Here is a 13,470-nt window from a genome sequence, read left to right as displayed (position 1 = left end):
CCCCACTCACCGTTAGATCCCTCGCATTCAGCTTGTTGATAATGGCTTGGATCAGCTCCGGGGGTGAAGGGGCCCCTCCGATTATACCTGAATCAGAGAGAGGGCTGACACGGCTCCCCCTTCTCCAGGCCCAGCTCCCCCTTCTCCAGACCCAGTGGACACCTTTTGCCTGAAGCTCTTTCTAGAGAAAAACATTCCCTTCTCTACCCTGACCTTGGACCTGTTCCTATACTTGGCAACTGGCCTTGGGCTTGTGTCCAGGGTTTCTGGGTATCTGCCTTCCTCCCACCCACATTTCTACAGTGACCTTCTTGCCCTCTAAATAAAGGACTGGATGTACATCTAGCTCACCCGGGCCAATCCTGGCCTGGCCACCCTGGTCCCATCCCACCTCCTCTCATGGTTGAGATGTCGTAACTGGAGAAGTCTGGCTGGTTCAGAATGTCCACGAACATTGTGGGGGTGCCATATAGGAAGGTGCCTCTGTATAAGGGGAACAGCACCTCAAAATCAGGCTTGGAAGTGGAAGGGAACACCCTCTTTTCACCCACCCACCTTGAATCTGTAGTAACGACCGAGGCTGCAACTGTGGGAAACAGGCAGAAGCTCTTTGGAGGCCAGAACTGGTGCTCTCCTGGGGTCCCCCACTACCCTGGCCCCATTTCTCCTGGCTGGAGGGAGAAGACATCTTGGGGAGGGATCAGGGCCCAGGAGTGAGGAATAGAAGGGTCCCATGAGCCCGTAGAGAGCTGCCCACCGATGCCCACCTCTCTTTGCTGATGGCCTCCAGAGCCTTCTTGCCATCAAAACCCGGAGAGGCCAGGATGAGGGTGAGACCGTGCAGGAGGCTAATCATTGTGCCCCCCACAGAACCCAGGCAGTGGTACAGGGGGCTGGGCAGGACCATCCGCGACTCTGCTGTCTGGAGATGGAGGCAGGAAGCTAGGTCTCTCCTGGAGCCAGAAGCCCCAGAAGCTGTTTCCGCTAGCCAGCAGGGAGGGCCAGCGAGACCCCCACTGGTGCGGGGCACCGGTAAGCTTTAGCCAGCACTCTCTCACCTGCAGGTTCATTCTCAAGCGCTCCCCCATGATGCTGGCGTTGTTGACAATGTTGTGGTGGGAAAGGGTGGCCCCCTTGGGTTTGCCTGTCGTCCCCTGAGAAGACAAACGGGTGACACTTGGTCTCTTTCTCCCCATCTCCTTCACGCCCGGGGCCACTGCACGGAAGAGCACTGGATTGGGAGTCAGGAGGCCGGGACTGTGGCCGCAGAACCACTTGTCCATTCAGTGTGTGCTGACAAAGGGTCACCACATGCCTGCACGGCCCTAGGCGTTAGGACCCAGAAATGGGGAAGATGAGGTCTCTGTCCTCCGTGCTGCTCATGAAGTGGCTCAGAGAACTCTGTGGCCCAGCAGCAGGTCCCCTTGTGGGTCTCAATGTCCTCATCGGCTAAATGAGGAGGCAGCTCTGACATGTGGTGGTGCAATGCATCTGCCCCTGTGTTGGGGACAAGAGAGCCAGGGGAAGGGGCATGCGACAAGGACACCAGTTGCTGATGCTTTCCAAAGCAGAGAAGAGAGCTAGGGCCAGCCCCAGGAGAAGAATGTCTGCACCCCTGGCTACCTTAGTCGGGTTCTTATTCTCAAAGAGGGGTTACGGGGGCAGGCAGGCCCAGGGGCATGCCAGCCTAAGCTTGGCGCCGGCAGACCTGTGCCTTACCGAGGTAAACTGGATGTTGATGGGGTCATAGCAGGAGAGGAGCTGCTGGGTGTGCTGGAGCCGGGCCTGGTGCTGCTCTGCGCCTCCGGCCTCTATCACATCATCCAGGAGCAGTGTCCCCGGCAGAGAAGCGTCCACTAATATGACTGTAGTCAGATCTGGGAGCCTAGGGGTAGAGAGGATGGAGAGAGTCAGGGCTGGGGGAGGGCCCACGGAGATACCAGCCTCCTCTCTGGGGGTGGGGAAGGGGAGGGGGGCTAGGATGCCACGTAATGCACCCTTCCCGGCCCAGGACATCCCCACCTCTGACTCTTCAAGGCCCCTGGCTGGGCCTTCTCCAACTCTGGACAGATCTGCTTCAAAATGTTGTAGTACTGCTGGGTCTTGTATTGCTTGGGGAACACGAGGGCTTTGCAGCCCACCTGTGGAAGGGAACCCCCCAATCCCACTCATCAGGAAGCTCCACAGTGGGGATCTGGTGAGTCCACACTAAAAGTTGCTCTCTCGTGTACACACATCACTACCCTGACCCCCACATGCATCACCCTCTAGACATCAACTCACTCACACACTATTGCCGTGACACATACATGTATATCACCACTCCCAACACATACACCAACCAGCTCTGTATCTGCCCAACAAGCTCCTCCTCCCACCCACTCACAGCCTGCAGAAGGACAGATTCCAGGTGTCAGCCACCTGTGCGGGCCTGCCCCCGCCACACTAGCCCTCTGTGACAAGCAGAAGCCCCTGTCCCAGGCACCCAGCCTGCCCTACCTCCAGGAATGGATCCTACCTTCTTGAGGACATACTCCAGCTCCCCAGCCTGGTAGGCTGGGTTCACAGATACCTGGTAGAGACAGCACGGGTATGGCAGTGTCATGGGTAGCCCCCGTGCCTCTCACTGCCCCCTATCCTCAGGAGGCACAGAGACATGGTGTAGACAGCGGTCGCACCCTGCCCCTCTGGGCCTCCTTCATGGCCCTAAGTACCCATCCAGGCATTGGTTTGGCTTTGAGAGCAAGGGACGAGCAGATTTCCCTTGAATGATGCCCCCTCTGCATACCCAGCTATGCCAGGCTAGCCCCTCCTCACCAGAATGATGCCCGCCTGGGCTGTGGCCAGCTGTATGAGCACCCATGCATAGGAGTTGGGTCCCCACATGCCCAGCCGGTCACCCTTGCGAAGGCCGACACTCAAGAGGCCAGAAGCAGTTTTGTCCACCTGGTGTAAACAGACAGGGTACAAAGGGTAAAGTGTAGGCAAGCAGGAAGGGGCCACAGTTCCCACCTCAGCCCTGGGCCCGTGGGTTCACAAGGGACAAGCCTCAGTGGATCCAGAGCGGGTTCTGGAGTATGAAGAGTCAACAAGTGCCCCAGGCACCACTGAGCAGGAGGCATCTGGGACGCCTCGGCCTCAGCGCTGTCCCCATCTCCTGATGTCTCTCGGGGGTCTCAGCAGCCCCAGCACCCTGCCTCACAGTCAGGGGCCGCCCTTGTGGCTCCAGCCAGCCAGGGGAGCCGGGGTGGGGGCTAGCACCTGCCCACTTTGAGGGTTCAAGATCAGGACCCACCTGTTCTTTGAGCTGGGCAAAGGTCAGCCTGACGTTTTCATGGAGGACGACCACGGCCTCTCGGTCCGGGAACTTCTGCGCTGTGGCGTTCAGGCAATGGCCCACGGTCTTGTTGGTGAGAGGGAATTTGGTGCAGCCCTGGACGTAGCTAAGGCCTCCGATGGGCAGGGTGGCTATGCGATCCACGTCTCCAGAGCTGTGGGGAGAGGCAGCATGGGCCTCACTGCACCAGCCCCGGCCTCCCCGGCACCAGGGGCCTGGCACACCCAGCGGGGAGGTAGGCTGCTCACAGTGTGTTAGGGAACACTGCAGAAACGGTCAGACCCACCCCACCGCCATTGAGCCTAGGGGCTGCTTCGCCCTGGGGAGATCCAAATTGGAATCTGACTTCTTGTCCTTAATCAGAGAGAAAGTTTTGTTTCCCCCCAACCTACTCCCCAGTTTCTACTCCGTGTCAGCAGCCTGGAGCCTTGGTGCGAAAACCCCTGGAAAAGGAAACTGAGGCAGGTCACATTGCTTGCACTCGGCAGAGAGGTTGCCCAAGAGGGCGAACAAGGCCTCATTTAGACAGGACAGCCTCCTGGTAAAAAAAAACAGCCCCTGGGCATATGTCAAAACCCAGAGACTAGTCCAACACAAGGACCAAACCTTAATGTAAACTATGGACTCAGGTCCATAACAGTGTGTCAGTGTCCGTGCACTACTTGCAACAAATGTACTATGTTAACAGGCAAGATGTTAATAATGGGAAACTGTCTCCTGCAGGGGTGGGTATAAGGAACTCTAGCTGGAGCTGCTCAGTTATTTTGTAACTCTAAAACTGCACTAAAAAAATTAAGTCTAGGCTCTAGCCAGGGGATTCAGTGGATAAATTGTCGACCTGGTACTCTAGAGGTTGTGGGTTCGACACCGGGTCTGTTTTTGTAGGAGAGGCAGTCAATGAGTACACAGCTAGATTGAATAACTAGGTCAAAGAGCGAGTTGAAGCCTCTCTCTCTCTCTCTCTGCCTTCACCCATCTCTATCCCTTCCTCTCTCCCTCTCAAATCAATGGGGATTTTTTTTTTTTTACAGTGACAAAGAGAGAGTCAGAGAGAGGGATAGATAGGGACAGACAGGAACGGAGAGAGATGAGAAGCATCAATCATCAGTTTTTTGTTGTGACACCTTAGTTGTTCATTGATTGCTTTCTCTTACGTGCCTTGACTGTGGGGCTGCAGCAGACTGAGTAACCCCTTGCTGGAGCCAGCGACCTTGGGTCCAAGCTGGTGAGCTTTGCTCAAACCAGATGAGCCCACGCTCAAGCTGGCAACCTCAGGGTCTCGAACCTGGGTCCTCTGCATCCCAGTCCGATGCTCTATCCACTGCGCCACCGGTCAGACAAAAAAAAATTTTTTTTTAATTGCCTGTTAACTGGGGAACAAATTTTTTTTTTCATTTTCTGTTGCATGAGGTTTTAGAACTGTTTCTATATACTATTTCTGCATCGCTGATTCCAAATCTGAAATCCACTTTTTGGTGCATGCTCTAGTTTTTATGCAATTTTAATTTCTTTTTGTTATAGTTAATGGCATGCATTGGTTTTTAAATTGGAGTTAAAGGGCAACAACTCTTGGATTGAACATAACCACAGGGCAATTAATGTTTTACAAACATCACTTTTACATAATTGTAGTTGTTTTTAAATGTAAAAAAGTATCTGATAAAAATACCCTCTTATTTTGTTTTAAGATTGAATCATGGCTTCTTCGAGTAGGCGTAAATGTAAGAATAGTCCTGACACCTTCTGTTATATATGTGGCTGTTACACACTTCAACGTCAAAGGCGCAATATTTCATCATTTGTGACACGTGCATATATTGCCTATTTTCAAATTCCCCTTGGCGATCAAGACAAGAATCAGGTTCCTCCTCATATTGTGTGTCATAATTGTGAGGGAATGCTTCATAACTGGACAAAAGGAAAACGCAAAGGAATGCCTTTTGGTATTCCCATGGTTTGGCGTGAACCTAAGGACCACAGCAGTGACTGTTATTTCTGTCTGATCCATACAAAGGGCATCGGCAAGAAAAAATGGCATATGATCGCATATCCTAATATTCCTTCAGCAATACGACCTATCCCACACTCTGAGACATTCCCGGTTCCAGTTTTCAATGGTTCTATTTCTTCTAAGGACTAAGAAAGTGAACATGGCAATCAAGTGTATTTTGATAAGATGCATGAGGAAATAGTTGTAGAATCTGAAGGGTCTTCTGATGCCAAGTAGTCATTAATCCCTCAGCAGTTTGGCCAACCCAAATTGAATGACGTAGTAAGAGATTTGGGCCTATCAAAGAAAGCAGCTGAGTTATTAGCCTCCAGGCTTCAACAGGTCAGCTAAGTATCCCATTTCAGGAAGTGTGAACAAATTTTTGTGGACTTTTTTTCCGAAGACAAACACTTTGTTTACTGTCATGATATCAGTAGTCTTCTCAGCCAGCTAGGTGTTACCACTTACAGTCCAACAGAATGCTGGCTATTTCTTGACAGCTCTAAACGGAGTCTGAAATGTGTCCTCTTACACAACGGTAATGTTTATGCAGCAATTCCAATTGGTTATTCAACTCATCTGCGAGAAGATTATAATGACATAAAAATTGTTCTCGACTTTCTGAAGTATGAAGAGCATAACTGGATCATTTGTGTGGATCTTAAAATGGTAAATTTCCTGCTATGACAACAGAGAGGTTTCACGAAGTATCCTTGCTTTCTGTGTTGGTGGGTCAGCTGAACTTGGAAGAAACACTGGACACAGAAGGAGTGGCCAAAACGTGAAGCTCTGGAAGTAGGGATGCAAAATATTATGAATGAACCTGTAGTTAATCGAGACAGGATCATTTTTCCCCCACTTCACATCAAACTTGGCTTAATGAAGCAGTTTGTTCAGGCTTTGAATAGAGAAAGTGAACGCTTTCAACATATTATTTCTGCTTTTCCTGCCTTGTCTTTCGAGAATATAAAAGCAGGTGTATTCGATGGACCTCAAATTCGAACCCTCATATGTGACGAAGAATTTGCCAGGAAGATGAATAAGGAGAAGAAAGCAGTATGGCAGTCTTTTGTGGCAGTTACAAAGAACTTCCTTGGCAACAAAAAAGCAGAAAACTATGAACTTCTGGTTCCAAGGATGCTGTTGGCTTTCTGCGACATTGGATGTAACATGAGCGTTAAGATTCACTTCCTGAACAGTCACCTTGATAAGTTTCCCGAAAATCTTGGAGCTGTTAGTGATGAGCAAACTACTGCTGGAACATCAAACAAGATTGTCCTCAACAAGTACACAAATGCAAGAGCTACAAATGCCAATTTTTGCCTGAATAGAATTTAAATAAGTTTTGCACAAATTTTATGATTAAAATAAGTGTTTTAATATGTTCTATTTCAAAATTGTAGACAAATTCTGATGCAATCATATCTTTTAGTGTATTAGTGTATTTACTGCATTATATAAATTATTATATTTTCACAAAGATGATGCCCAATAAGACGTTCAACTTCATTATGTTAAACTAAATGTTGAAAATTTTACAGTAAGATGAAAACCTAAAATCTTGAATTGCAAAAAAACTGTAGCTTATAGAGAAAAACTAGTGTCAGATTTGAGATCAGCACACTCAGATTAGGTAAGAACAAGTGTTTTTGTGGATGCAACAAAAGTTTTGTTCCCCAGTGAATTATTAAAGAAACAAAACTAACAGGCCTCCAGAAGTCCCAGTATCACATGGCTAGGCCTGAGTGTGCTCAGTTGCACACCCTGGGTGATAGCTGCTGGGGTCCCCCTGCCGCAGGCCCAGCTAGGAATGTTTCAGACCCTGTTCCCAGCAGAGAGGGCCTGTCCAGGTTCCTGCCTGCCAGGTCACCTCTGGGCCACCACTGGGTAGTGTGGGCCCTGAGGGCCAATCCTGATGATTCAATTCAGCAGCTGCTAAAAATACCCTAGCTACCTTTTGTTGATTGATCGTTTATGGTTTATGGCCTATGGAGAAGAACTGCTGGAAGGAACAAGGTATGCAGGGCAGTGGGAAACAAAACCGAGTCTCCCAGAAGGGTGGGTCCCGATGCTGAACCCTGGGGAGGCGGCCTGGCTTGGCCCCTGAGCTAGAGCGAGGGAGGTGAGGATGAGTCACACAACCGGCAGGATTGCTGAAGCTCTGTGGGGAGCCAGCAAGCCCGGGGCTGGGGTTGGAGGCCTGAGGGCTCATCCCAGGTATGCAGCTGGCTGGGTAAGTGACAATGGCAGACACCTTTGGTGTCCCATGTCACATCTCCTCAGTGCATCTCTGGTTTCAGCTACTGGGACAGTTCCCTGGGGGTCTGTCTGTGCTCAGGGACTTCCTCAAGTCTCCCTTTCTGTAGCTGGACAGTTCTGGGAGGCAGCTGGACATTCTCAGAGGTCCTGGTGAGTAAAAGCCTGGTTGCCTGGGTGGCGACTTCAACAACACAGCTGATACTGGCTTCTCTTCCTGGCTCCGCTTCCCAGTCCTCCCTCACTCCTGTCTCCTAGGGTCACAAACAAGCAAACCTGCACTCCAGCCCTCGTTCTCAGAGGTATCCAGATGAAGACACACGATTTATCCTCTCTAGGCTTCAGCTTCCCTGCCCGAGTTTGGGACTGAATCAACGGTTAGTCTCAAGGGAATGTTATCTGAATGACCCGGACAATCTTCTCAAAGGGTTGTGATGAGCCGCCTAAGCCAGGTGGTTCCTGCCGGTGTGCTGCGCAGAAAACAGCCAGGAACTGCAGGACGCTGAGGCCCTGTGAGTCCGCACTCATTACTGTCCACAGGTTGACGAAACTAAAGAACTGCTGATGTGGTTCCCAGTGGTCACCATGACACCCCTCAGGAGCGACTGTGACCCTAAATCCCTACCTCCCAGGCATACTGTAAAGGGTGAGGAATAGAGTGAAGAAAAGAAAAAGGAGCCACTACAGTCAAGCTGCTAAGTTATTAAAATCAAGTAGGTTGAGGCACGAGAAAATGATTCTATTTTTGCTTTAACTATCCCAGGAACTTGAAGCTCTAAGTCAGGGGTCCCCAAACTTTTTACACAGGGGGCCAGTTCACTGTCCCTCAGACTGTTGGAGGGCCGGACTATAAAAAAAAACTATGAACAAATCCCTATGCACACTGCACATATCTTATTTTAAAGTAAAAAAACAAAACGGGAACAAATACAATATTTAAAATAAAGAACAAGTAAATTTAAATCAACAAACTGACCAGTATTTCTTTTTTTTTTTTGTATTTTTCTGAAGCTGGAAACGGGGAGAGACAGTCAGACAGACTCCCGCATGCACCCGACCGGGATCCACCCGGCACGCCCACCAGGGGCGAAGCTCTGCCCACCAGGGGGCGATGCTCTGCCCCTCCGAACAGAGCCACTCTAGCGCCTGGGGCAGAGGCCAAGGAGCCATCCCCAGTGCCCGGGACATCCTTGCTCCAGTGGAGCCTTGGCTGCGGGAGGGGAAGAGAGAGACAGAGAGGAAGGGGGGGGTGGAGAAGCAAATGGGCGCTTCTCCTATGTGCTCTGGCCGGGAATCGAACCCGGGTCCCCCGCACGCCAGGCCGACGCTCTACTGCTGAGCCAACCAGCCAGGGCTTGTGACCAGTATTTCAATGGGAACTATGAGCCTGCTTTTAGTTAATGAGATGGTCAATGTGCTCCTCTCACTGACCACCAATGAAAGAGGTGCCCCTTCTGGAAGTGTGGCGGGGGGCCGGATAAATGGCCTCCGGGGGCCGCATGAGGCCCGCAGGCCGTAGTTTGGGGACCCCTGCTTTAAGTAGAAATCCTTTTTTAAAAATTGTTATTCTTTTTTTAAAAACTGAATTTATTGGGATGACATTGGTTCACAAAACCATACAGGTTTCAAGTGCACAACTCAACAAATCACCATCTACACATAGCATTGTGCACCCTCTGCTCCGGCAACATCTCTTTCTGTGCCTGTTCGGCCACCCTTGTCCACCTCCACCTATCCCCCATCTTTTTTTCTTGTATTTTTCCGAAGTGAGAAGTGGGAAGGCAGTCAGACTCCCACATGCACCCGACTGGGATCACCCTGGCATGCCCACCAGGGGGCGGTGCTCTGCCCACCTGGGGCGTTGCTCTGCTGCTGCTGGAGCTGTTCTAGTGCCTGAGGCAGAATCCATGGAGCCGACCTCAGCACCTGGGCCAACTTTGCTCCAATGGAGCCTTGGCTGCGGGAGAGGAAGAGAGAGACAGAGAGGAAGGAGAGGGGGAGGGGTGGAGAAGCAGATGGGCACTTCTCCTGTGTGCCCTGGCCAGGAATCGAACCTGGTAGCCCCCTCTCTCTTTCTCTCTGGCTATCACCACACTGCACTGTTGACTATGCCTGCATGTTATGTATGTATCTTATTGATAATCCTCTGGTTACCCCCAATGACTAAAGAAAGAATGTTCACCTGTCTACTAGATATCTGGAAACCACCTCGGAACAATCCATAGGCTAAGTATACAGGACTGGTTCTTCATAAGAATGTAATTCTTACTCTTAGCCTTTTGTTCTTATTTGAAACACTTTGGATATTGCCTAGGTGTGATTCTGGTTTACAAAGCCTAAGAACCATGAATAATACTTTATTATTTCTTTCTAGCCAAAGCCTCCTGATTTGTTTATGCTAGGTCAATAAGGGCACTCATTTTGCCCACTGGGAACAGATATACTCTTTTGTTTGAGTTTGCCAAAGCAATAGTTGCAAGACCAAGCACAGGAAGAGAACCTGCTTAAAAAGAAAGCCAACACAGGGAAAAGTATGAAGAGAAGGAGACAGAGAGACAGAGGGAGACGGAGACAGGAAGGCAGAGTGACCAACTTAATCTGGAGGTTGTTGAATCCCTAGACCCAGCCATGTTCTACCTACCTCAAGACTTTTCACTGTCAACAGCCAATAAATTCCCTCTTTAAATTTAACCCAAATTTGGGGGGGGATTAGCCAAACCCCATTGTGACAACATCAATGAAACCTGAAGGATATTATGCTAAGTGAAATAAACCACACATCGAGAGACAATTATTGCATAATCTCACTTGTATGTGGAATCTAAAAACTTAGTTAATTAATTACTTCCAGTTTAAATTGGGTTTCTGTTGCTTACAACTGGTGAATTCTAACTATACCTACATTTTCCACAATCAGTGGATTACCAGTGCCCTTGAAAGCCTGGCAGGGACCTCACACAGCTTCTGGATTGAGAGGCAGCAAAGTGCAAATCGCCCTTCCTCCCTCCCTCCCTTCCTTCCTTTCTTTCTTTTTTCCTTTCTTTCTTTCTTTTTAAGAGAGAGAGAGACAGGAAGGGAGATGAGAAGCATCAACTCATAGTTGCGTCACTTTTGTTGTTGTTCATTGATCGCCTCTCATCTGTGCCTTGGTAGGGGCAGGGGGGAACCACTCAGAGTCAATAACTCCTTCCTCAAGCCAGTGACCTTTGGGCTCAAGCCAGCAACCATAGGATCATGTCGATGATCCATGACCTCAGTGTCCCAGGTTGACACTCTATCCACTGTGCCACCACTGGTCAGGTCGTGCAAATCTTTTTAATGACCTCATTGTCAATAAAGCATTAAAGGTGGTGGTTGTGTTTCACAACAGGCATCCTCCTATTCTCATAATGACCCAGAGTTTTGTTTGGTTTGGAACTTGATTTTCTCATCTTTCACCATAGTTTTCAGACTGGGCAATGGCCTCTTGGAAAATCTAGTTGGCAAGTCAACAGGATGATTTACATGCAAAAAAAAATCCATCTCTTTCCTTCCCTTCGGCATGCCACTAAAGATCTTGGTGTCGCCATGGGCCGCCCACCTGCCCAGTGTTACTGGTATGGAAAGAACAAGCCATACCCAAAGTCTCGCTTTTGCGGAGGTGTCCCTGATGCCAAGATCTGCATCTCTGACATTGGGTGGAAGAAGGTAAAAGTGGACAAGTTGCAGCTTTCCTCCAAAATCCTGGAGGCTGTCCATATTTGTGCCAACAAGTATATGGTGGCAAAGGTGGCTTTCACATCTGAGCACAGCTCTACCCCTTCCATGCTATCCACACCAGCAAGATGTTGTCCTATGCTGGGACTGATAGGCTCCAATTACACAGGGTGCCTTTGGGCCCATATTGGCTAAGTCATCATGCCCATCTGCACCAAGCTGCAGAACAAGGATCATATAATTGAGGCCCTACTCAGAGCCAAGTTCAAGTTCCTTAGCCGCCAGAAGGTCTACATCTCCAAGAAGTTTAATGTGGGTGAGTTTGAAGTCATGGTGGCTGAAAAGCAGCTCTTTCCAGGTGGCTATGGGGTCAAATACATCTCCTTTAAACAAATGGCAGGCCCTGCACTCATAGGAGTCTCAGCACTGCCCCCACCTTAAACCTACCAAAAAATCCTACTTCTTATCCAAAGGAAAAAAAGAAAATCCAGTTCATCTATCACATGTGTTATATCCTTTATTGTTACAGCAGCTCTCATAGGTGCTGTGACAGAGACTCCCAATGGCCCCTTCTTCCTTAATAATACACCCTCAGATGGTTTGTGGGCCATGTGGAATAGCGACCACATTTTCCAGCTTCCAGCAACAGGTGATCTGGCCCAAAGGTGAAGTTCTGGCCAATGGGATTTAAAGACAGGTAATGGGTACAGCTTCTGAGAAGAATCCTCAAAGGGAAGGCTCATCTCCTTGTCTCTCTTCTGGCCAGCCAGCATGCAGCTGGAGGCAGGAAAAGAATGGCAGCTATCTTGGACTACCTGGTGAGCGTGGACACCACAGAGCAGCAGGACAGAAGGGGCCAAAGTCTGCCAGCAGGAGGCACCATGCCAGGTACAGACTGGCCATCTCCCAGAAAAAGTAACTCCCATTTCCATTAAGCCACAGGGAGAGTGGGATTCTCTGGTATGCACTGTGGACAAAAAAGGGGGGTTCTATGGAAAGTAAGGTGATCTGGTCATAAATGCCTTACTGGGCAGATCATGGTGGGTAGTCATCTCCCAGACATATATCTTCCAATAAAAGGTTTATCTTTGCCTTAAGCAAGCCCTGTCTATTGTTTCTGTACATGTAGGTTAAAAAAATTTTTAAATAAGTATAACCATCCTTAAAAGAGCACATAATCTTCACCACCCACCTTCCTTACATTTCCTCCTTAATTCCAAATGCATAAAAGAAACTGCAAACTGTAACTCTCTGAAGCATTTATCTCATTTGGATGAGCTCTTGCTGCGGGTGTATCCTCTTTTGGGCTCAGATAAAGTTTTGTAAAAATTCTTTACAGGTTTAAGTGTTCTTACATTGACAACACTAAGCAAATCCTAAAAAACAAAGGTAGGAATTATGAACTCTTTACAGATAAGGAAACTAAAATTCAAAGAGTTCCCAGCGGACTACAGCGGAGCCCAAAGTGGAGAACGGAAGACAACTGCTCCCCCACCTGGACCGGAAGAAAGGAGTGGGTGGGGTTTCCGTCCTTCAGGCTTTGGATTTACCCCCTACCTGATCATTAGAGATTGTTTAATCTCAACTTGATTTTCCCCCACAATTGTTTACTAATTGAACCCAAGAAATTTGGACTGAGGTAGGGCAGGGCTGAGGTGGAAACAGGTGGCTCCTTCAAAGGACTTAAGAGTTCTAAAAACTCTTATCAATGAAATTTGCTCATAAACTTCAGAACCACCCATCATTTATTTCAACAGTGCAAGTACAAAGAACTGCTTTGACTTCCCCCATTCCTCCAACACACCCCAAAGGCCTAAGGCATAAAGAGCAACCACTTATTTTCCTGATCTTTAAAAAAAAATTTTTTTTTACCTGGGGATCTTAGAAAGAGAACGTAAAAAGAAAGAGAGAGAGAGAGAGAAACATTGATCTGTTGTTCCACGCATTTACGCATTCGTTGGGTGATTCTTGTATGTGCCCTGACTGGAGACTGAACCTGCAGTCTTGCTGTGTCGGGACAACAATCTAACCAACTGAGCTACTGGCCAGGGCTTTTTCTGTGCTTGAACTAAGTGACAGCTATCTTATAAACCTGAAAAGGACATTAAAAAGATTTGGTTTTGGGAAAGTTGCTGTTTGTTGGTTGAAACCTGTTGGAGTTGGAGGAGGACAGCTAGTAGTCCCAGTTGCT

General features: G+C 48.8%; 1 protein-coding gene and 1 pseudogene across 1 annotated transcript in view; one reads left to right on the top strand and one right to left on the bottom strand.

Moving 5' to 3' along the window:
• ACSF2 (acyl-CoA synthetase family member 2) overlaps positions 1 to 13,470 on the bottom strand; it is a 38,639-nt gene that overhangs the window by 10,468 nt on the left and 14,701 nt on the right. Inside the window, exons 2-10 of the mRNA XM_066364544.1 lie at positions 3,296 to 3,491; positions 2,818 to 2,946; positions 2,519 to 2,572; positions 2,023 to 2,141; positions 1,720 to 1,885; positions 1,059 to 1,154; positions 768 to 922; positions 392 to 483; positions 11 to 87 (exon numbers count right to left, since the gene is read on the bottom strand). Coding sequence (XP_066220641.1) covers positions 11 to 87; positions 392 to 483; positions 768 to 922; positions 1,059 to 1,154; positions 1,720 to 1,885; positions 2,023 to 2,141; positions 2,519 to 2,572; positions 2,818 to 2,946; positions 3,296 to 3,491 — 1,084 coding nt within the window. The remainder of the gene's footprint in view (positions 1 to 10; positions 88 to 391; positions 484 to 767; positions 923 to 1,058; positions 1,155 to 1,719; positions 1,886 to 2,022; positions 2,142 to 2,518; positions 2,573 to 2,817; positions 2,947 to 3,295; positions 3,492 to 13,470) is intronic.
• LOC136392407 (large ribosomal subunit protein uL16-like) lies at positions 11,151 to 11,694 on the top strand (annotated as a pseudogene).

Source organism: Saccopteryx leptura, chromosome 2 (genome assembly GCF_036850995.1).
Source record: "Saccopteryx leptura isolate mSacLep1 chromosome 2, mSacLep1_pri_phased_curated, whole genome shotgun sequence".
Taxonomy (NCBI): Eukaryota; Metazoa; Chordata; class Mammalia; order Chiroptera; family Emballonuridae; genus Saccopteryx; species Saccopteryx leptura.
The sequence above is the reverse complement of the archived record's forward strand: the minus strand, read 5'-3'. Positions and strand labels throughout refer to the sequence as shown.